Here is a 22,385-nt window from a genome sequence, read left to right as displayed (position 1 = left end):
CTTTATTATTATTATTTCATATTCCGTACGTTTTTGGCATATATCATCTTCAACACTGTTCAACTTAGAAAAACCATTCAACCACCGTTAGATTCCTCCTCTTTTGGACATGACTGCTTCTATTTTTCTCATTTTTAATTTTTATATTTTTTTAAATTATTCAACTTTATTCAACAAAATTTTACAATGTATTTCAATATTCAAATTCTCATTCAACTTACTCATTTTTCAACTCTAACTACTTCCACATTTGTTGACCTAGAGCCACCATTCAAACTTTAAAACGAAGCCAAGACCTTGGACTTTTCAGCTTGTATTTATCTTTTTAATATCTGTTATACTTTTTCTTCAGTTCCAGGTTAAGTTTCATGCTATTTTTTATGCTAAGATTAATCTTAAAAACTTCTTTCAACTGCTGCTGTGTGCACAGTGTTTGCTCTGCAGCCTTCATTTTACCCTCAAAACGTGGCCATCGTCGTTCTCTTTCCAACAGCGTGTCTTTCAATGCTCAGAGAAGTAAACTTTTTGAACTGTGTGAATCCAAGTAGAGGGATAACCTTCTAATCGACCCATATAACAGCAGGAAAGACCCCACTTATTAAATCGCTCCTGTCATTCAGATGTTTTCTGATTCTAACTTTTCTTTTGTCATTAGTCAGCTTTTTCTAATTTACATTTTAACCTCCTAGGACCTGGCGTCCACATATGTGGACGTCACATTTTGGATTATTTAGACCAAAGTACTCAATTTTGCTCAACATGGGCCTGATTTCTACTTACGAGGACATTATACTGCTACTGTTCTATCAAAATTTTTAACAAATATCCTCATATGTGGCCTTTTTTTTTCTTTAAAAAAAATCCGGTAATTCTTTGTTTTTACATTAATTGGGCCTCAATATGCCCAAATATCAAGGAGAAATTAAAAATGCATGTTGTGGAAGAGTTCGGGTCTTAGGAGGTTAAACATGTTCACCTACTTTTCAACTTCATCTGTGTGAACGTCTGAACTTTTGTTTTCAGGGGAAAATTTCTGTATTTTTAATCTCATTCAACATGTTTAACTTAAATTCAGCATTTATGTCATTTCAGCTTAAAACATTCAGCTATCAGCATTCGCACTGCAGTTTCTTCAGAAAATACATTTTCTAGTTTATATCGATATCATTATCCTTTTGCCTAAACTAAACTAAACTGTACTAACCCAAATCAAATCATAAAATATAACAAGTTACCTAGTGTTTGGACCCGACAATTAAAGGTGAGTCAATAAGATGACATTACAAGGTTATAAATAACAAAACATTGACTGACCTACAAGAAGGTTGAGCATGATGTAGGCTATAATGACATAGAAAGAGCAGAAGTATATAAGTGCTCCAGCATAGTTGCCACAGTCCGTCTCCCAGTAGCGATGTTTATCTGGGGTGCAAAATGGTGGTTGCACCTGGGGAGGGGGAAAAAAATTGCATCAACCAACAGATATTAAAACAAAAATCAAATATTCTAAGAAACCATGTTAAACATGTTTTCTTATTTACTTATATGGCTAATATTAACAGTGTCCACTGGTCCTCTTTTTTGTTTTTTTAATAAAGTGGTTCAAGAAGAACTGCAACATTGAGATCAGTGGGGTATGGCCAAATAATAGAAATATAAAGAAGAAACCACAATATTATGCTGTGAGCACTAAAGACAACAATCAAATCCTCCTACTGCACTGAAATGGCCTCAGAAACCACTTCACATTTGTCTATGGGGAAGTGCACTGGACCTGCAGCCCATCTTACCATGCAGTCATGCATGATTTTATTCCAATCTTCTCCTGTGACAATACGGAAGAGAACAGTGATAGCCTTGCCTGCTGTGGAGAAGTTGGCATGCCTGCGATTGAAGGAGATAGACACACTGACACAACTGTGTAAAGAACTCCTTTACTGTACCCGCTGCTTACATCCTGTATTGTTTATTGAAAAAATAGTAATAATAATAATAATAAGATACTTTTATTAGTCCCATTCATAATAAAGATCGGAAAAGCAATGATTACCGGTTTATGTTCTCTCCGTATTTGACGGTTCCGAAGAGAACAACTCCAGCAAATGCATAGCAGAGAAGAAGGAGAAACATCCCCACGATGATGAAGAAGCTCTTGTACATGCTGACGACTACAGTGAGCAGCAGCATCTTTAGTGTCACCTTTAAGATCGTACACAAAGGTGAAAAAGCAGAATTTTATTTCTACACCAGAAAATCTATTTGGATAAAGTACTTTATCTTTTTTGTTGACTAATGTACTCACATGTTTCCCGCATATTGTGAAGAACCTGAAGACAATCACACATGTGCCCATCATGTAGGTGTACGCATTCTGTAGTAGGAAATTGTACAGTAATTTTAGCTGTAGTGAAAAAAAATCAATAATACTGACTGAATTTGAATTTCTTTAACAGATTTTTCTAACCAGTAAGGAAAAGTGCAGAACAATCCAGATGACACCCAGCGATGTAACCAGGAGGTCATACCGATTTCGTCGACTCTGCCAGTAACCAGCGGGGGACATGGCTATCAGCTTCATTGTCACCTATAAAACAACAGCAGCAATAAAGTAAATAAAGCCACTCAGGTACATTACAAATACCCCACCCATCCCCCCCCCCAAAACAGGCTCACCTCCAGGACGAATATGAAGGTAAAAACTACAGACATAGTGGCAAGGGGAAATGTTACGCCGTCATCACCTACATTCCACTGAGGAAAAACACAAAAAGACCGACGTCAGTTCATACATATAAAATTGCGTTCACATCTGCGATAATTAAAAAGCCAGCTGAGAGTGTAAACTGAACAAAGACAATTAGAAGCACACTCAGGTAACACGGCGTCATATACTGTTAGATGAGGCGTTACCTTGACTGAGAGGAGGACAGACTGTGCCAGTACCAGCACAGCAATGCCCCGTTTGAAGAAGGGATGCTGAGTAATGTCGTACATCTTGGCCCGGAAACCTCCATTCTCTGTCAAGCACAAAAGAAAGCAAAAAATTCAGTGAAACCTAAACAACGATTTTGGAGAATTGTGGCATTTTTGATCATCAGTGATCAGTTATAAATGTCTGAAAAGGCTCTTGTATTGATTTAACTTTCAGTAGTAACCCCTACTGTCCAACAGATGGCACTCATAGACTGTTCGATTATTATTACCTGGCCAATGAGACTTTAGTGCAGCATATTTATTCAAGTAGATAAAGGGAAAAACATGCCGACATGCTTAAGTTTTTGTGAATTTGGCAAGTTTTATAGACAGGCTGACAGGCTGTCTCAAACAGCAGCTTTTGCACTTCTATGAACCAAAATGTTGATCCTATTTAGAAAACCTTTCTAATCTTATCAAATCTAAGTTATCTAAGGCAGAGTACATTCATAGTCTGAATGCAGTGTCTTTGCGACTTTTATTCTATGAGCCTTTCAGATCACTTTGGCCAACTCCTCTTTGTAGAATTGTTTAATTCAGACACACTGGAGGGTTTTTGAGCATGAACGGCATGTTAAAGGTCATGCCAAACATCTCAATCAGACGATCTTTGATCGGGTCACTCCAAAACCTTCATTTTGTTTTGTCTTTTTTTTGAGTCATTAAGAGATCGTCCTCCTGCATTACCCAATGTGTGCTTGAACTTCAGGGTATGAACTGATTGCCGGACATTCTCCTACAGGATCTTCCGTTAGAGAGCAAAATTCATGATTTCATCAATGACAGCATCATGAGGCAGCAAGGAAGCCCCACCAGCATGTTTCACTGTTAGCTGACTATTCTTTGAAATGCTGTTCATTTTACACCAGACGTAACGGGACTCCAACCTTCCAAAAAGTCACACTTTTTTCTCATCAGTCGACAGAATATTTGAGTTGGATTGTTCCACTGAGGCCATTTTTGCCCACTCTCTTTCTTATTGATGAAACATGCACTGTGACCTTAACTGAGGCAGGTAAGGCCTGCAGTTCTTCAGATGTTGTTCTGGGTTATTTTGCGACCTCCTGGATGAGGTGTTGATGGGCTCTTGGAATAATTTGATAGGTTAATCCTGGGAACGCTCACCACTGTTCCAAGTTTCCTCCATTTGTGGATAATGGCTCTCATCGTTGTTCATTGGAGTCCCAAAGCCTTAGAAATGGCTTTGTAACTCTTTCCAGACTGATAAACATCAATGCCTTTGTTTCTCAGCTGTTTCTTTAGTGGCATGACGTGTTGTGTTTGTCAGACACTTTTAACCTACTTAAGCATCATATTTCAAAAATATAATCTCCTAAATATTATATAGTGGTTTCTCTTGCCCACTTTCAAGGATCATTTAATATCAAATGAAAAAACAAGGAAAATCAAACAATGAAATTTGCAGGTTGTGAGTCTATATACTATATGACTGCTGGCCACAAAGAGTGTTTGTAAGTACTTTGGATGTGACTGTGTGAGCACAGACCAGCTCAGTGTTTTAATGAACCACGGGTAGTGAGTGAGTGAGTGGTGCCTGCACTGAAGACCTTTGGATGAGGATCAAAGTCAGGTTGATGGTGCTGGAATAAGCGGCGGTGATGACTAAAACTTTAGCGATTGATTTTCTGTTAGCTCTCAGCCTCAACTGTACTAACAGGCCATTTCCCACACTGCCTCTGAGGCACTTCTACTGTTCTCATGACTCTAATCACTAAAGGAAGAGCAGCCGCATGATTTTACTTTGTAATAAAGCTGGCAGTTTTCTTCAACTCAGGTAGGAAAAGCAGATAAAGTCTGAACAAATATTTCCGCTTGCAGGCAGCAAAAGAAAGCAATGACATGTAATTCAGTGACGGAGAGTTCCAGTGCTGTTGCGGGTCACATATGAATAACACTGTCATGCTGAGCCACTTAATGCCATCTTATATGTGCGATGTGCTAGTTAGTCAGTTTTGTTTTAACTGTAATGTTTCACTATTTTAACCTTTTTTTAACTGCTGTAATAAAAGAGTTTACCAAAACTGTGATTGGGGGAAGACATTGCATAAAAGTTAGAAATTGATTTGCCTGTCATTGAGTGAAAAAACTATTTGATCCCCAAAACGTGACTTGTTATGGCAGAGTAGTAAGACGTTACTTGTAGTTGGTTACCAGGTTTTGCACACAGTCACTGGGGGATGTTGCAAAAAAAGTATATTTAAAAAAATGTTCCTATTTCTTGGTTCTCTTATTGCTGCCTGCAGCTGTGTTTTGCAAACCATTGGTGAAATGTATTATGTTATTTTATTATGTACACTCAAACCTGGGCGAGGGGGTAGGTGTAGAGGTTGGGCTATTTTCAATCGACTCTTCAGATCCTCCCATCTTCTCTGGTCCACTGTTAGCAGAGCAGTACCCTGTTGAGATGAGACACAATCTTAACTCCTCGTGGTTGCAAGCCTAGAGGCCTAGAAGGAGTACCACATAACTGCACCATCACCAGGTTTAATTTGTGTTGCACTATTCTATCTGATGCCAAACAACAGGGAAACACGCCTCACAAAAATCTAAAACAAGATGCATTTTAATTGGCCAGTTTTGTTTAACTAGTGGTCAGAGTGACACCATAATGCCCCACATACCACACAGTATGGTGGTAGGCAATAAAAGGCAAGAAGGTGTATCTACTATAATGTATATGCAGTACGGCTCTTACCTTGTTCTCATTGAAGTTTGCAATGACAACACCCACAAACAGAGTGAGTCCAATCATACATCCCAGAAACACAAAGACATGAATGTAGATGCCATGGATCTGTAGACACAAAGAGTTAGAAAATGTGTAGAGCAGCTGACACACTGCAGGTATAAAACGAGAAAATTCATTGTTATATAAAAAGTTAAGGATCAGTACCGGTCCAACACGGTGAATAATGACATCTCGGACCTCCACCCACCCTTTTAGTGAGAGCACTTCAAACAGAGCCAGCATGGCATTTCCCACATTGTCAAAATTAAAATTTCGTGGATTGGCCCTAGAAGAGGTCATAATGTGTGCATTAATGACTGGCTGTGCAAAAACAAATGCACACACAAAGCAGAAAAACAAGTCTTACCAGACCCGTGGTACCCAGAAACCTGGTTTCTTTTCTCCAGGCTTCAGTTTCAGGTTCAGATTTCTGGAAACACTGACGTTTATTCGGAATATCCCGTGACAATCCTCCTGTGACAGGCCACAAAGTTTAACAGCAAAACACAGAAAGGAACAATAATCAGAACATTAAATGAAATGGAAGAAAAGGGCTATTTTTGGATTCATGATTTATGAAAATAATATACCCGAAGACTTTCACAATAATGAAGTCTAGTGCATTACAGTAGACTTAAATAAAAAGCCCTTGCATTTAAATTAAATAAGAAATACTTTTCTAGATATAGTCAATTATCTTGGAACAACTGTTTATAAAATAAAAGGTTTTGTTCTAGCACAAGCTGAAAAAAGCGTGTGGACTGTTGTTAAAAAAATAGGATAAAAGGAAACACTGGTTTATTGATTTGACTGGGGAGGCCCCTTCTACTTATTCAGCTTGTAGTTCTCTGCAGGAAGTGTAGAACAGTGGGTCAGTGAGGAGACTGTTTCTTGCTGTACCCGTTTAAGAACACTGGGGTCGTTGCACTTGGCAAGCTTTCCGGCAAACAGTTGAACTCCAAAGCTTGCGAACACCAGCATCAGCGTGAGGAGCAGAATGGAAACCTGCAGAAAAATCAATCAGGAATTTAAGACACAAGTTGAACATAATCCAAGTATGAGAGCAGTGGATGTAGAAACCTCCGTCAGGAAAATCAATCAGACAGAGTAAAAATCAATAACTACAGCACATTTCTTGTAACTATAACATTGTAACACAAGTATAACTATATTCAGTTTCCAGAAAAGCTGGTACATGCTGTCCGTTTAGAAAAAACTTGCGCTCAGTTTGTAATAAAATTGGTTAGTATACATAATGGGGTATAAGAAGAAGCCACTGTGAGCACTAATGCAAGTTAAGCCATCACTAAGTCACTGATCAGATGAATTAAAAGAAAGAAATGTGAAATTTGGGCATTAATTATTTAATTCACTCTTTTAAAAAAAAGTACTAAACACTCCGCCTGCAGTCTCAGTTGGCAGATATGAAACAAAAAAGTACAATAGGGAATACCTCAAACTCTTGAGCAGCTAAAACAAGCAAGAATGGGAAAATATTTTGCTTTCTAATTTTCAATTAATAGAATAGAATAAATTTGTTTATTATTCCATGGATGAGAAATTTCAGTTAAGTTGGTCAACTTAACTGAAATGACGTAAAAATCCTTCTTGATGTTGACGTCATCAAGTTCAAACTGTTTATTATTTACAGATTGGTACCAAAAAAATGTTTCTGTTCGACATGCTGTGCATTATGATCTTCAAAGCACTGTATTGTGTCTTTATTTCCTTTATTGCATTTACTGTATTTTATACAGCTTCCCATTTGTTTTCTGAAATTCCTGAGCAGTGTCACTTTATTTTATAAGCAGTGTGGCAGTCAGGTTGAAGGTAAGGTATCAAGTTTAAGGTAAGAAAAGTTCATTTTCATTTAAACAAATATTTGAACCCTATTTAAATAGTTCTCCTGCAAAAATAGTAAGTCCTGTAAGAGAAGACTGAGGTATATTAATCGAAATTCACAAGAAGGTTTTTATTTTGTTTCCCTCATTAATAAAAAACAATAATCTGCAGCTACTGTAGATAAAATAATCTATTTGTCTTGTTATCTGGTATATTACAAAAAAAAAAAAATCACACACTCTGCCACACACAGGTAGAAAATGCAAACAGGTGCTAACCAGAAAAATCTCCTTGAATCCTTTGAGAACCTCCCGCACCACCTTCCTCATCTGGGGTACCAGCTTGAAGATCCTGAGCGGACGCAGGCAGCGCAGCATCATCAGCAGCTGAGCCCCAGACTCAGGAGGAACGTCAGGAGGTAGCCAGCACAGAAAGATCAGACTCACCTACAGCGAACACAGCAAAGCAAGCATGAATAGCATCCTACTGATTTTACAGCAACATGGTTCATATTTTAGTTTCCAACAACAACACTGAAACTATCCATTCTCTTTTCATTTCTCTCAGTACTAAACATTCGACAGACCTGATCTACTGAACCCATACCAAAGACTCTCCAACTTTGAAGCCTGAATAACATTCAGCATAAAATATTTCTTCTATTGACCACTTCTATTTCACATCAAAACGGCAACTTTAAAAAAAAATCATGATAGTAAGGCACTAAAACTGGATACAGTTTTTGATTTATATGGTTACTGCATAACACTAGTTTTCTGGAAAGTCATATGAATGTTAAATGAAGGGGGCTCCTAAAAGGTCCAAAATATTCCTATAATAGTTAATAGCAAACAAAAATGCATAATATTTTTGCATTTGGTCTATGTACCCTCACTCGGCTAAATGGAAAAACACGATGAAGCAATATTTATATTAGATTTCTCACAAGATAGATAAAGATGTCCATGACGCCTCCAAAGTCTCTGATGACAGCTGTCGGGGTGAAGAACAGACCGTCGGCCATGATCTTCAGGTTGAGCTCAATGCTCATGAAGATCACAAATACATACTCCCCAATCTGAAACGGACGCCACTGGTTTAGTGCATTTATCCCTGCGCTTGACTGTTCATGAACCATCAGTCATCTTTTTAATACCTGAAGGGTGGGGGCGTGCATAACCCTGGTGAAGGGGGATTCGAACATCATGGAGATGCAAGAGCAGATGGTCACAACAATCATAACCCAGTCCAGATAGGTGACTAAGCCCAGAAGATCACTGCAGGGAAACGCACATCAGATTTCACGCAAAGAAAAAGTAGGTTTGGTATACAGTAAGTAGGCCAAGAGAGCAATTTGGTTTGCTCGAGGCTACTAATACAATATAAAAAAAGATAGGTACGGCAAGACAAAGAGAGAACAAGGATGAGCGGGGAAAGGTATCAGAAAGTGAGAGCGAATAAATCTTAGTGTGTGTGTGTCTGTGTGTACGTGTGAGCAGGCCGATCTGTTTTACAGCAAGATGTCCCCAGGCACCAACGGTATCTGATACAAAGGACTGCTCTGCTTCTCACTTCAGTAATCAGTTTCTCTGCTCGGCTGAATTACTATCAGGCTGCATAATGGGTGAAATATATTTCACAGCTCTTCACTTCACAATTTTCATTCCTTACCACAGTTTGGGGAAGCACAACAGACAAATAATAAGCCACAGAATTAATGAGTATTCCACTGTTGCACAATGAACAGATCGATGGAGAGTCAGGCAATCAATAATTCATCACACTTACTACAGCTGGTGGTATTTGGTGTTCTTCACTGCTCCAGTTATTGGATCAGTTTTTGATCTACATATGAAGTCATAGAAAAACAAAAAAACACACAAAAAACATACAGACAGACAGAAAACATAAGGTTCAAAACATTTTCTTACTACAAACATTCATATAAACACTGTATGTGTGTGTGTCTGTTAGTTTAGATTTAAGACCAGTCTTACGCATTGAAGCGAGCTCGAACAATCATCCTGCAGAAGTTCCTGAAACGGTGCTCACGCCCCACGATAAAAAGAGGCTTATCGAAGTAAGGATGGTTCTCCCTCAGCTCCTCCTCCTGAACCTTCCTGCTCAGCCACACAAGCAAAGACGTGGAGAAAATACCAGTGACTTCATATCAATCACGTCAGAGAATAAACCATTGTTTAGCCATACATAACTGAGTTACTTTTTGGTGAAGAACTTGATTTAACATAATTATAATATTGTGTGTGAAAACCTTTTCATTTCAGCTTGTTCTTTCTTTTCTTGGATCATCTTGATCTCGCTATCCTCTCTCTGGGCATTACGATAACGCACTGTGCTGGAATGCTGGGGAAAGAAAAAAGTAGACAATATATATGACTCATTTTTTTATTACAGAAATTCCCTGTCATCTTCTTACACTTCTTGCATATACTGAAATATATTTTTAAGGACCATAGAATCAGAAGCGCTTTATCTGGCAACAAACAAGCCTAGTGCAAAGTATGTGCTGGAACATGACTTTGTACTGACATCCTGAGTGAGAGTCTCCAGCGATTTCCCTCGGCTGATCCTCTGACTAGTTGAACCATGCCGCAGAGATCTGCAGACGCAAAAAGCAGACCATAAGATACAAGGTCTCGACAGTAAAGCACAAGTGTCTAAGTTTCTGTCTGTGCATCAAAGTGTACGTCAGACCTGCGCTCTTGCCGCACATGATGCTGGACACTGAGTATGGAGCGTTCTTTGGCAGGCTGGCCTTCAAAAGATCCACTTTGTATCCGCTGTGTTGTGCAAGCGCTTGGAAACACAGACACAATACAGCTTGTTAATCATAATGCAATATCAATAAAACTGCCTTGCTACCTCTTGTTATCAAGTACCAATTTTTTATAAAGACATGTAGATGCTCTAAACATGGTCCTTCACCAGAGTCACTAGTTCATGATTCCAGACGGTGCTGTTTATCCAGTGAATGAGGGTACAGTTAATTGAAGCTAATCAGCTTGCAGTGAAGAGGAAGAAACTCAAAGGACAGGAAAATGGCAGCTATTACTGACAGTGGGGGGCATAATATTAGAGAAGTAACTAAATTTCCTATTAAATAATGCTCAGTACAGACACACACTGACACCACAGTGCTGCCAATAAATACACTTTTGCCTTTTTAAGAGTATTTTCCCCTTCTTTAGTTACTCATTCATAACTGCCTTGCAAGTACCTAAGAAACGCTGTGTTGTTGTAGCATATCGTGATATCAAAATATCATAAGTTGCACTAGAATTCCCACCCCTAGTGTGACAAGATAGTTAGCTCTTGTCCATCTTTTAGTGTAACAAGTCATCTCTGGCTTTTGTCAGTCTGGAACCATAAGAGTACTGTAGTAACCCAGTCTACCATTGTGAAACTGGTTTGAATCATTCCATTAGTCAGTGTTTGTGTGTGTGTGAGTGAGAGAGAGACTCTGATCATTACTGTCTGTTCTGACTAACAGCAGAGCCATGTACCAGAACAGAGCTAATGACATTGTGGCACCAGCAATGTGTGTACTTTAATCATTTATGGAGACTCTGAGCGATTGCTTGTTTACTGGCAATAAGCACGCATGAATTCCTGCGTATGCTGGACTGCGCGTGTGTTTGACTATGCTGGTATGTGAGCCTAATTGTGTGCTTGTGTGGAGGATGGCTGGCCAGACAGATCGTGTTATGACTACTGATAAGCTGTCTATCTTTCAGACTGACAGAATATTGGAATGGAAGGGGAGGGGGGACGGATTGGACACGGTGCCGGCAAGCTAATCTGCACTTAGTGCCAGCTCTGCCATGCTGAACAGCAAATTATCCATTTACTTCATCGCAACAGTAAATGAGTCTGAAGTGGGCCTGTGTGTGCGTCTGTGTGTGTGTGTGCTGAATAAAACAAAACAAAACAAAAAAAAACAGAGAGAAGCATTAACAATACAAGAGTGCTGCTGTGGCAGAGCTACACCTAATATGTACACACATTATTAGTTTCACCCACACAGAGCCCACGATGCATTTTTATGACTATGGATAATGCATTGTAAACACATTTAACTCAAGTCTTTAAGGAAGGTACAAAACTGAAAGTGTATGAATTACTGTAAAAAAACAAAAACATGCAAATAACTGATTGCCTAAAAGCAGGGAGTAGATGGTCAGAAGATGTCTGTATGCGCAGGTTAAATTTAGAACAGAGGCGGATGAAACGTGAACATGTTACAGAAATATAAGTTACATTATAGTTTAATGTAACTTATATTTCTGTTACAGAAATGTTACAGATGTTACAGAAATATAAGTTTATTGCAGCATATTAATATCCTCACTGTGATGCGCGAGCTGGCGTACGATACGTGTATTAATCAAATTTAGCACAGTTTGTCACAATTACTCAGGTGTAGTCGTGTCTTACCGTAGGATTTTATTGATTGTAGTTTCTTTCTCCAGAAGGTTACGAGCTCGGATGCTAAATATTGACCTTCGAAGCTAAGAAAGCACGGTCAGTTAAAAAAAAAAAAAACAACCTACACAGCTGTAAATATTAGGTACAACGTGGCAATCTGCTTCATTTTGCTGTATATTTACAGTCACAGAGACAAAGAAAAGAATAGCATGTAAGCGAGCAGGCAAAGAAGTCTGTGAAAGCACCTTTTGGTCAATATATTTGTTGTCTTCAATTGCTGAGCGTTTGGAGTGGTCACAAGAGGAGGATGAAGCGGAGGGGAGACGCCGGAACAGACAGCTGGTATCCTGTTGCTGACGATCGATGAACTGCTTCATAAAACTCTCCCTAAAGTACACGACAAACAGCACGCACAGAAACATCAGGAATGTAAATGTACGGTGTCCCCCTAAAGAAATCAATATTCAGAAGTAGACGATCACAAATTTACAAAGCTTATCTTAGACGCATAATTACATCAGTGCAAATTCAGCTGCAGTAGAAGCTCTTAGCAGATGGGCTGCAGAGGGAGATTTCTTTTGGGTGAAAGACTCGGCCCTGCGCTACTCGGCAACTAAACAATAAAGCTAAATTATGAGCCGGACTTTGCGTCAAATATAGTTCAGTTTTACCGCTAAAGGCTGCAGAACATAAAAAGTCTGTTTTGCAAATGACCAAATAGCTGCTTTAAACTAGGAGCAGGAATGAAAACGTTACTTTTTACTTTGTTTGCATAATGTCTGGAAACTGGGGGGGACGTGGGGATAGGTTAATTGGAAAATCCAAATTGCCATTAGGAGTGGATGTGAGCGCAAATGGTTGTCTGTCCCTGTGTGTTGGCCCTGCGACAGACTGGCGACCTGTCCAGGGTGTACCCCGCCTCTCGCCCTATGACAGCTGGGATAGGTTCCAGTGCCCCCCGCGACCCTGAAAAGGATAAGCGGAAGCGAATGGATGGATGGATGGATGGATGGAAACTACTGGTGGAATTCAAAAGCTTCACATCTTTGGTGGTCTCTGTTAAAACCCACACTGAGAATTACTACTTAACATAACATTGTCCCTATATTTAATCTAGCTCACTTTAAACGTCTGTGTATCTTTTTAGCTCTGGTGGATATCGTTCTTCATTTTCTCTTCATGACAAAAAATAGCCCAAATTATGTAAAGTTTTTGTGTTTAAGGTGTGTGTTTGTGTGTTTACCTGATCCTAGGCACAGTGAAATCAGATGGAAGCTTGGAAATCTTCACCATCTGAGGTCTGTTGGGGAACTTTTCAAAGATCCTGAGTCGTAGAGGGAGCTTCTCTTTGGTGTCAGCATTGGCTTCGCTTTGCTTGAGCTAACAGAAGGAGGATGAGAGGCAGTTTAGGCACAGAACAGAACTGCAGGGCACTCTTAAAGAATGCAGTCGGCCTTGACAGCATGAGAAAAGAGGGATTTAAGTTAGAAACCAAGGAGGGGGGAAACGGGGAACGGTTAGACTGAGTTCGGGTTGTATGAAGGTTTTTGATCTTGAGATCTGCAGGTTTTCCTTGCTATTCATAAGCAGAAGGTGTGAGGTTATGTGTGGGATTTCCAGAGGTAACGGCTTTGAGGGTGCAGCTTTATATTTCTGCCAGATGATGGCAGCAACACACTTACCTACAACACTCACAACACATACAGTACAGACAACCACGTTTAGGATGAGATCCCACTTACTTTTCAGAAAAGAAGGGAGAAGGCAACAGAAGATAAAAAAAAAGAAAGATTACTCTGGAGGGGTTAATGGAGAAAAGAAACAATAATGACAGAATAATGTGCATGTGTGCGGGCTTAAGCAATGCAGCGCAGACTGGTGAAATCAAAAGATGACAAAGGGACTGAAACCAATTATTTCCATTAATTACTAATTGGGGGGGCTGACTGAAATTCTCTTGCAGGTATTCTCTGTATGGGTGCATGGAGATAATCCCTGATGCATTGCAGATTAGGCCTACGAGGGGAACTGGAGCTTATCATTCGAAGAAGGTAACTGCTGTGAAATATATTGACTGGGCTCTGTGAATATTTCTCTGTCAGTCATGGCGTTGTGTGACTGTCTGTCTGCTGATAAAAACGTCCCTGCGTTCTGTTCCCCGTATAGGTATTTCTGTCAGCGGCTGTCTGACTGTGAGCGACCAAATGACTGGAACAGCCTCTCGGATCTGAGGGATAACAGCCAGAAAACAGAGAAACCTGAGAAAGGAAGGGATGGAAATCTGCCTATCCACTTCCTCTTTTTTTTTTTAGCAGACTAAAATGTTGGAGCTTCTTCTTTACCCTGAGTGGGTGTGTGGCATACTGTGAAGATGGAACCAGCGTTCTCTTGCCTAGGCTTTCTGTCTATACTCTGACTCCCAAGATAGACACAGGGCAGAAAGAGAAACAGAGACTAAAAAAAGGTAAAAGAGACAAGCCAACAGATGGAAGCCGGCAAAAATAACGACACAAAACTTAATTGATGATTGAAAAAAAAAAGACAAATGGATTTCAAGATGTAAAACAAGTCATTATTTAAAAGAACTGCGTGCTGTGTTTGCTGCAAGAGTACAGAATAGGAAAGAAAATGTTTTGAGCACAATTGTGAGCTTATTTTCAGTGCTGCAGTTCTTTTACTGAAACTTGAAACACACACACGCACACACACACACACAGCATTAATATGGACCTCCTGGCTCCCAAGGGTACTAATCAATTGGGCCAACTCAGTGAGATGTGCACCTTCAACAAACCCCTACACCCTTATCTGCTACAACAACGCAACAAAGCAAAGATTTCCCTCTATCCTTTACAGAACTTGTTCTATTCTATCAAACTCAAAGTCTCAGTGTTTCTTTATATAAGATCATCCTTACAAGTTCCTTCTTCTCACTTACAAATCCCTTAAAGCCCTGGTCCCTCAGTACCTGTGTGACCTGCTCCACCCATACACAAAGTCTCAGATGCTTAGATCCCCAGCCATGGGACAGAGCCTTCAGTGTGGCAGCTCCCACCCTCTGGAACTTTCTCCCAAAAGAGTTTTGCAATGCCCCGTCAATGGAGTCCTTCAAGAAACTCATCAAAAGTCATCTCTACAACTAAGCCTTTAACCCCTAGCCTTTTGTTTTTTGTATATTTATATATTTGTTTAAATATTTATACTCTTTTATAAATCATCCTTGGGTTTCTTGAAACATATTTTTAAAAAAAAGTTAGCATTAAATTTCACGATCTCAGTTTCAGGTTCAGACTCCATTTATTCTAATTTTTTCATCCTCTTCTAAGAAAAAAAAACAAAACAAAAAAAACCCGCCACTGTCGTGTGAGCTAGACACACTTATTCATACTCACATGCATCAAATTTACATTTAAATTTATCAATGGAACGTTGATCAGAGTCCACTGTGCCACAGATTGCTGTTTGGGGTGACGAGTGTAGTGCAATGCATAGTTTCCTCGACTTCTAACACTGTGGAAAGCTCCTCTGTGAAAGCTTCGCCTGTATGTGTAGTTACACTCATAAGCTGCCATAGATCACCAACTAATGCTAACGCAGCAGGTCTTCTGTCTGTAAAATCAATAAAGTAAACAAGAATGAGGAAGAAGAGATTGCTTTCACACAAAATCTATTCTCTGCTGATTTACTGATTTTATGTGTTCCTGAAAATGAAAGTGCACATTCGCACTGCCTCTTTATCAGGTTTTCACCGTACTGTAATAATGTATCAATACTGTTGCTATCAAGGCAAAGATTTAAAAAAAAAAAAAAAGAAGAAGAAAAGAACCCTGGCCAAACTGGCACAATCAAGTATTATGAACATATCTAATACTTAGTTTAAGGCTTTACAAGCTTTAAGGCACTAGAATAAATAGTTTTGTTTTAAACATTGATCAAATTATTACTGTGACTGCAATAATCAAACGTATGACTGCACTGAGATTTATCCCCAGCTCTGCATTGTTATTGGAGTTTGCAGCTCTTTGTTTTGTGTTACTTTAACATCTCACAACTTTGCACTTGGTTAAGTCTCACGCTCTGATCGAACAAGGACTCTCTAAAAATCCACTTCAAAGCAATAACACAGGACATTAGCTAACTGCACCGTGCACAGTGAACGTGTTGGAGCAACAGTGAAAGGGATAAATATTTTCCTGAAGACTAAAACAGCATTATAAGTGACAGCTTGCATTCGCTGCCCTATGTGCTTTGTTATATACGCCTTAAGGAATAAGCACTAAAAGTATGTGTGTACATGTGACAAATGTGGGATATTTATATTCCACTTGTATGTCTATGTGCAAGTGGGGAAAAAAGGAATTTCTTTTTGTGTCATAGTTAACGGCTGATAAATCAAAACTACTGCTTTCCCTGCCACTGATGAGATTTAATGCATGGCGCAGTTACAATGGAGCCAAGACTAATGTGCTTTTGCCTTGAGACCCATTCAGGTGACCTGCCACTGCTTCCCCCTTCATTCAAGCCAATTTCAGGCTCCGCTGAGCTAGGGAACTTTCCATCTGGGATTTCCACAGCTCTCTTGACCATGGCTGAGAGGGGTGAAAAAAACTAATACTGACCATTAGCATTAAGCATTAAACCCAATTCAGTCATAGCCGTAGTTCAGGGAGAGCATGAAGCAGTCAGGATTGAAATAGCCAGAGCCAGAGAGTATTGAAGATTGAGAGAATTCAGAGGGAAAAATCAACTGCTTTTCTTTCTTTGCTGGTAGAAAGAAGCAAAGCCCTGTATAACGATGAAGTTCACCTTGTTATCCAATAGTAATACTTTTATCCATCTACAGGTGAACAACCCAACTTTTCATGATAGCTTCATTTTACAGCTGCAAGAACAGCTCCATTCGGATAAAAATCCCATTTAGCAGAAGGACAAATGGATCTGCGAATTAGAAGAATGACTCAAGCAGGTTAGTGTCTACAGTATTAATATTCGCAGTGGACAATCCTTCAGAACTCTCAGTCCTGTAAAGCAAATCTAGCTCACGCAAACACCGATAATATTTGCGAGTGGCCGAACAATGAGGAACTCATGAACAGCCGCCTACCAAACTGCGGCCCACACACATCCGTCAAATGCCTGTGGGAGTGCATAAAATCATCTGCATTTTACCATTCAGCCTGCCTTTCACCAGCACCACCAGACAACAGCTGTGTACGCGGGAGGATGTGTGCGTGCGTGACCCCAGACGGCACATTTTCGTAATAATAACACAGCTTTACTTGCTGTGCGATCCATCATTCGGCACATCTGCAGTGTGCGTCGCTCTCTTTTTATGAATTTGTGCCAGCTCAACAATTTTAGCCATGATATATGCCAATATTAAAATGCTGAAAAATTCAAAAACACGCACGGTCATAGTAATTGGAAACAACCTATTTGCATTCCACATTCCTCAAAGTCTTCCCCAGGCCTGTGAGCCTAAAGCTGCAATACCCAGTGGAAGGAGATCAGAGAGCGAGTAAGCAGGGTCACCCTCTTTCTTCACATTAGTTGGGTAATGAGGCATACTGCGGAGTTGCTGTAAAGCCACACAGCCCATAAACCTCTAATAGCTACCCCTGATACTCAAAACAACTGCAGGTGCCATTGTCTGAAAGTCCAAAACTGTATCACGTTCAGCTATGTTGCTTTGGGCTTAAAAAAGATTAATGGGTTAAGGAGGTATGTTGAACCTAATCTTTGTTTTGTATACCCATGCTTGCCTTTCTTGGTCTCACATAGCCTCTTGTTTTTTCCCCCTATTATAGTCTTTCTTTTTTAGATCCAAAAGTATGAAAATACTGTCAGATATTCTGTATGCCTACATGTTGGAAATTCTTACCATGAATGTGTGACGACAGCCCAAAGCAAACATAATAAACATGAAAAAAAAATCACTTAAAACTGCATTTCCATAAAGACTTCTTTCTTTTATAAAAATGTCCATGTGCCTGTGTTTTATTGTGTGTGCTGATGCTAGTTTCAGAAAATAACAGAGGCACAAGGCCGGGAGTGTTTTTAATAGAAAACTGAAAGTGACATTGAAAAGATAAGAAAACATTGTTTTGGGATTCTCTAAGGGGGTATGCTCTTTTCTTCTCCGCTCCCTCTGTTTTCCTCGCCTTTCTCCCCCTCTGCTAGATCCCCAAATAGGTCCTTGGTCCATTAAATCAAGAAGATTGAGGACAGGCTTTTACTTTAATTCATAAATAATGAAATCTCTAGTGGGAGGTAATAAAACAATAAAACTTTTCAACGCTTCTGGTTAAACAAAATTCTTCTGAACAAAAGATTTTTAATGTTAAACATTTAACCAAATATGGAGGTTCCAGCACAGATATAAGAGAAGACAGAACTAACATGTCCAAACAAGCTACATCATATTTACACAAATGTAGAGTAGCCTTTGTTTTTTCTCAGAATTTATATAAAGACATGTTAAAGTAATTAAAGGATCACTATTGCAACAATGATACAGCATGCTCCTGTCACCGTTGTATAATAGTAATTAATCATTCTCTACCTCATTCATACCCAACTGTTATGTCACAACATCAGATTTTCAAGACACAGTTATTGTGGGAAAAGCGACAATGATATTATTACAATATCAATAATGCTGCTCGTCAAGTTCCCTTATAAATTTATCTTTTATTGCAAATGAGTTAATGCTCACATAGTACACTTACATGTCTTGTGACAGGTAAAGGCACTGGAAAAATAAGCTTATTATTCTGTTCTATATAGTGCAAATGTTGCTCTTTAAGGAATTCTGATCAACAGCTGCACTATATGGGATATACCTGCAGCTGTTTAAAATAAGCTTACTAACACTGATGGACAAAAAGACAATCACAATGCCTTTACCTGTCCTCTGCCCTTTCCACATAAAACTATAAAATAATTTAAAAGCCAGAGAGAAAGTGTCAAAGAACAGAAGGAAAAGACTGCATAAGATTCGTGTCCCCTTTAAGTATTTTGCAAATGTGTTCCTCATGACTCATCTACCTGGCCTGAGGACCTGTTTGGTTACTAGAATATTCAGCTTCACCCAAACAAACAGATATGCAAAAATCTGTGTGTGTGTGTGTGTGCAATAAGAAACTGATTTTTTACTACTGACAATTCATACCTTGCACAAATAAAAAATGCATTATCATCATCATCATTGCCTTTAGGGGTAAACACCTTTCTCTATCTTCGGGCATCTATAAACATCCCCCTTCCCTTTCAAGCTCCTAGCCTCTGGTCCTGCACTGTTCTGCGAGTAGGAACAGTTTGTTGGATGAAGACAGGCCATCAGTCTCTCTCACCACATAGCCCACCAAACTATGGCAGCATAGATGAAAGCAGCACAATAGCAGGCAGCAACAACATGCAACCTCCTCCTTTTGAAAAGGTTTCACTCACAATTTAGATATGCATACCGCCTGTGGTTTTATGTGCACTGTTAACAAAATTACTAAACCTTAATTGATTATTATGATGATTAACTTATTAATACAAAAAAAGAGTAACATAAAAGAGTAAAAACATTTCCCTCCTCTATAATTCTTGTCTTGCATGCATGACTTCACCTTGTTCTCACTCCTGGTCAGTCACTTGATCAAAGATTGCGATTTGAATGGTGATTTGACTGAGGACGTTTGACAGGTGGAGGTGCTGCCAACGTTGTGATTAGTGGACAGCTTGCCCCACCACCTGAGTCACAGTCACCCTGTGAGGGTGTTTCCTATTAGTTGTGTACTAAAGCACACCTAGGGGGCTGTGAATGAGTGTGTGCGTCTAGTGTGTGTGTGTGTGTGTGTGTGTGTGTGTGTGTGTGTGTGGCAGGGATCTCCTTCCTCCTTTCATTTCTGTCTAGTCATCTCCTGTCCCGGTCTTCCTTTCATTATGCATTTCCATCTAATTTCATCTCAAGCATTAAATACACAATCCTAATCAACATTGATGAGTGGAGGATGAACATCTGTGTATGTGTGTGTTCAAGAACCAATAAGACTTTCCTGTTACTTTTGTACTCATGATACTTGAGTATGGACAGTTGAATGTGCCTGTGTGCATACAAGCATAACTGTACTCCTGCTTCCGGGCTCTCTGATTACAATGCACTGATTCACGACTGTTAAACCTGCCAAAACCTCATGCATCATTAAACCAATCAGATAACACAGCATAGAAAGTTTGATCCCCTTGATCACGGTGCCTTTATACTCCTGCTCACTTTTCCCTTACACTCACTAAAAGAATAAAGACAAATAAAGGGGGGGGGGGGGGGGGGGGGCATCTTGGATCTTCAGAAAATATGTGTTTAAGATGCTATACTTTTTTCCTTTTTTTTGATTCACATGCACACTGTGAAACAAATGTCTCAAAGGTAAATATCGATATTTTTCTGTTGATGGCTATATGACCCAGAACTGTTCTAAAGAGGTTACTGCTGACCTAATATGCCTGACAGGAAAATTTATTTCCAAGTTGGACCAGTCAAACATAAAGCTGACTAAATAACGTTATAAATACCTGCAGGAAATGGTTCAAGAAAAGAACGTAACCTGCCAGTGTTCCCCAGAGCAAATAATCAGAAGAACTGTGAACTACTGTGCATGGATATTAATAAGACATCTTATTTAACTGATTTGAATCCATCTGCTTTCTTAACCACAGGAGGGCTGAAGCCCGTCCCAGCTGTCACAGGACGCCAGCACATGACAGGGGTAAAAAAAGAGACAGACAACCATGTTTACTCACACCAAAATACCCATCAATTATGTCTTTGGACTGGGAGAAAACCACAGTTCCCAGTGGAAAACCACACAGTTACAAAGAGATCATGCAAACTCCTAGTTGTTCTCAACTGAACCTGGAACCTTCTTGCTGTGAGGTAACAGCATTAACCACTACACACCAGTGCACTAAATCAAACGAAATAAATTAGACCAGTATATGTTCATTAGGAGTCATTTATCATGTTAATGTCAGAGAGGAGTATATAACAAGACTATGATGGATTTCACGTAGAACGCATTCTGCAAACTGGTCTGCTGACTTAGCATCTGAGGACAACGGTCATTTTTTCAGGGCTTCTGCTGTATCCCTTGGATTCTGAGCTGAGACGTCCAGTTCCATCCGCTGATTTTTCACAAGTGCAGATAAATAAAAAGCTAGCTTGCCACTAGACAAAAACTGATGGTTTTCTGATTTAAACTTCACTCTTATCTTCATGCAAACAAAGCCAGTTCAAATGTGTCTACTCAATAGAACTAAGATTACAGCAGACTACAAACAGAAAGCTTTTCACACCAAAATCTTGACCTGTGTGGACATCAGGTTTAAAGAGATTACATAGTACATAACACTGGCAGTGGCATACCATCTGGGAAAATCTGCATAACTGAACTGTGACTCTTCCAAAAGGCTTGACACCAAATCAGAGATACGCATACATAAAGCTACTGCTAGCCCACTAGCCCATCTTTCTGCCTGCAACCACCCTGGTCCTGTATCCTTGACATTTTTCATGGGTGGAAGCTAAACACAATGGAGGTTAAGGGGAGCTGACATGTTTGACAGGTTTTACAACTGATATTTCTGAAACACAAAGAGCGTGACCAGGGCAGTGAAAGACAAACAATGTCACCAACCACCTTCAAAAGCATAATTTTCCCCTCAGTAATTTAAAACTCATTGTTCAACATTACCGTAAAAGCACTGCTCGCATTGAGCTAATAATACCACTAATTACACACTGCATGCAGTGTTCCCTGTACTGTGGGTCTTTCTACCTAAAGCAGAGACTCAGCATACACACTGATATAAAAATATAAAAATTCATATAATATACAAGGTAACATTCTACGATTTGTATGAAGTCACTCTTTGAATAGTTTATTCTGCTTCAATTTGTTGTTCCATTATTTCCAATTAATTTGAACACAGCATCTGTCACTGTGCTCAGCCAACTGTGAAGAAGAAAGGATTAAAAATGTCTCAGGGAGGACAACATGCACACACATGGCTTTTGTGTCGCATTCTTACTCTAAATATTGATCGATATCCGGTCTGTAATCACAATACTTTTAGTAACAAAACTATTTTTGAGCTGAAAAGAAACAAAAAAAATTTTTTTTTTTTTTTTTTTTTAAAGTGCTTGTCATAAATACAACTCACACCTGTGATAAATAGTGAGTCAAATAGTCAGTGAAGTCATTTATCAAGAACCAGGCAAAAATTACCCATCACATACACCGTAATTGGTTTCTCATCCCTCATGGCCTACATGTGTATTTCTTAGATATGCTGGACATGTTGTTGGGCCTTTGCCAAATGTTTGCAG

The 22,385-nt window shown here is 39.4% G+C and overlaps 1 protein-coding gene across 3 annotated transcripts in view; it reads right to left on the bottom strand.

The window, feature by feature from the left end:
• The window catches only part of nalcn (sodium leak channel, non-selective), a 64,037-nt gene that overhangs the window by 3,923 nt on the left and 37,729 nt on the right, over nucleotides 1–22,385 (bottom strand). For all 3 annotated transcript variants that reach the window (XM_006788152.2, XM_035906797.2, XM_035906798.2), the window contains exons 18-40: nucleotides 13,254–13,390; nucleotides 12,256–12,397; nucleotides 12,020–12,093; nucleotides 10,280–10,381; nucleotides 10,115–10,184; nucleotides 9,837–9,928; nucleotides 9,562–9,684; nucleotides 9,353–9,409; nucleotides 8,721–8,841; nucleotides 8,511–8,642; nucleotides 7,843–8,010; nucleotides 6,623–6,727; nucleotides 6,090–6,196; nucleotides 5,888–6,008; nucleotides 5,690–5,788; nucleotides 5,297–5,390; nucleotides 2,911–3,017; nucleotides 2,674–2,751; nucleotides 2,465–2,584; nucleotides 2,303–2,371; nucleotides 2,051–2,199; nucleotides 1,791–1,884; nucleotides 1,315–1,447 (exon numbers count right to left, since the gene is read on the bottom strand). In XM_006788152.2, the coding sequence (XP_006788215.1) occupies nucleotides 1,315–1,447; nucleotides 1,791–1,884; nucleotides 2,051–2,199; nucleotides 2,303–2,371; nucleotides 2,465–2,584; nucleotides 2,674–2,751; nucleotides 2,911–3,017; nucleotides 5,297–5,390; nucleotides 5,690–5,788; nucleotides 5,888–6,008; nucleotides 6,090–6,196; nucleotides 6,623–6,727; nucleotides 7,843–8,010; nucleotides 8,511–8,642; nucleotides 8,721–8,841; nucleotides 9,353–9,409; nucleotides 9,562–9,684; nucleotides 9,837–9,928; nucleotides 10,115–10,184; nucleotides 10,280–10,381; nucleotides 12,020–12,093; nucleotides 12,256–12,397; nucleotides 13,254–13,390 (2,494 nt within the window). The remainder of the gene's footprint in view (nucleotides 1–1,314; nucleotides 1,448–1,790; nucleotides 1,885–2,050; nucleotides 2,200–2,302; nucleotides 2,372–2,464; nucleotides 2,585–2,673; nucleotides 2,752–2,910; nucleotides 3,018–5,296; nucleotides 5,391–5,689; nucleotides 5,789–5,887; nucleotides 6,009–6,089; nucleotides 6,197–6,622; nucleotides 6,728–7,842; nucleotides 8,011–8,510; nucleotides 8,643–8,720; nucleotides 8,842–9,352; nucleotides 9,410–9,561; nucleotides 9,685–9,836; nucleotides 9,929–10,114; nucleotides 10,185–10,279; nucleotides 10,382–12,019; nucleotides 12,094–12,255; nucleotides 12,398–13,253; nucleotides 13,391–22,385) is intronic.

Source organism: Neolamprologus brichardi, chromosome 16 (genome assembly GCF_056152115.1).
Source record: "Neolamprologus brichardi isolate AB-2024 chromosome 16, ASM5615211v1, whole genome shotgun sequence".
Taxonomy (NCBI): domain Eukaryota; kingdom Metazoa; phylum Chordata; class Actinopteri; order Cichliformes; family Cichlidae; genus Neolamprologus; species Neolamprologus brichardi.
The sequence above is the reverse complement of the archived record's forward strand: the minus strand, read 5'-3'. Positions and strand labels throughout refer to the sequence as shown.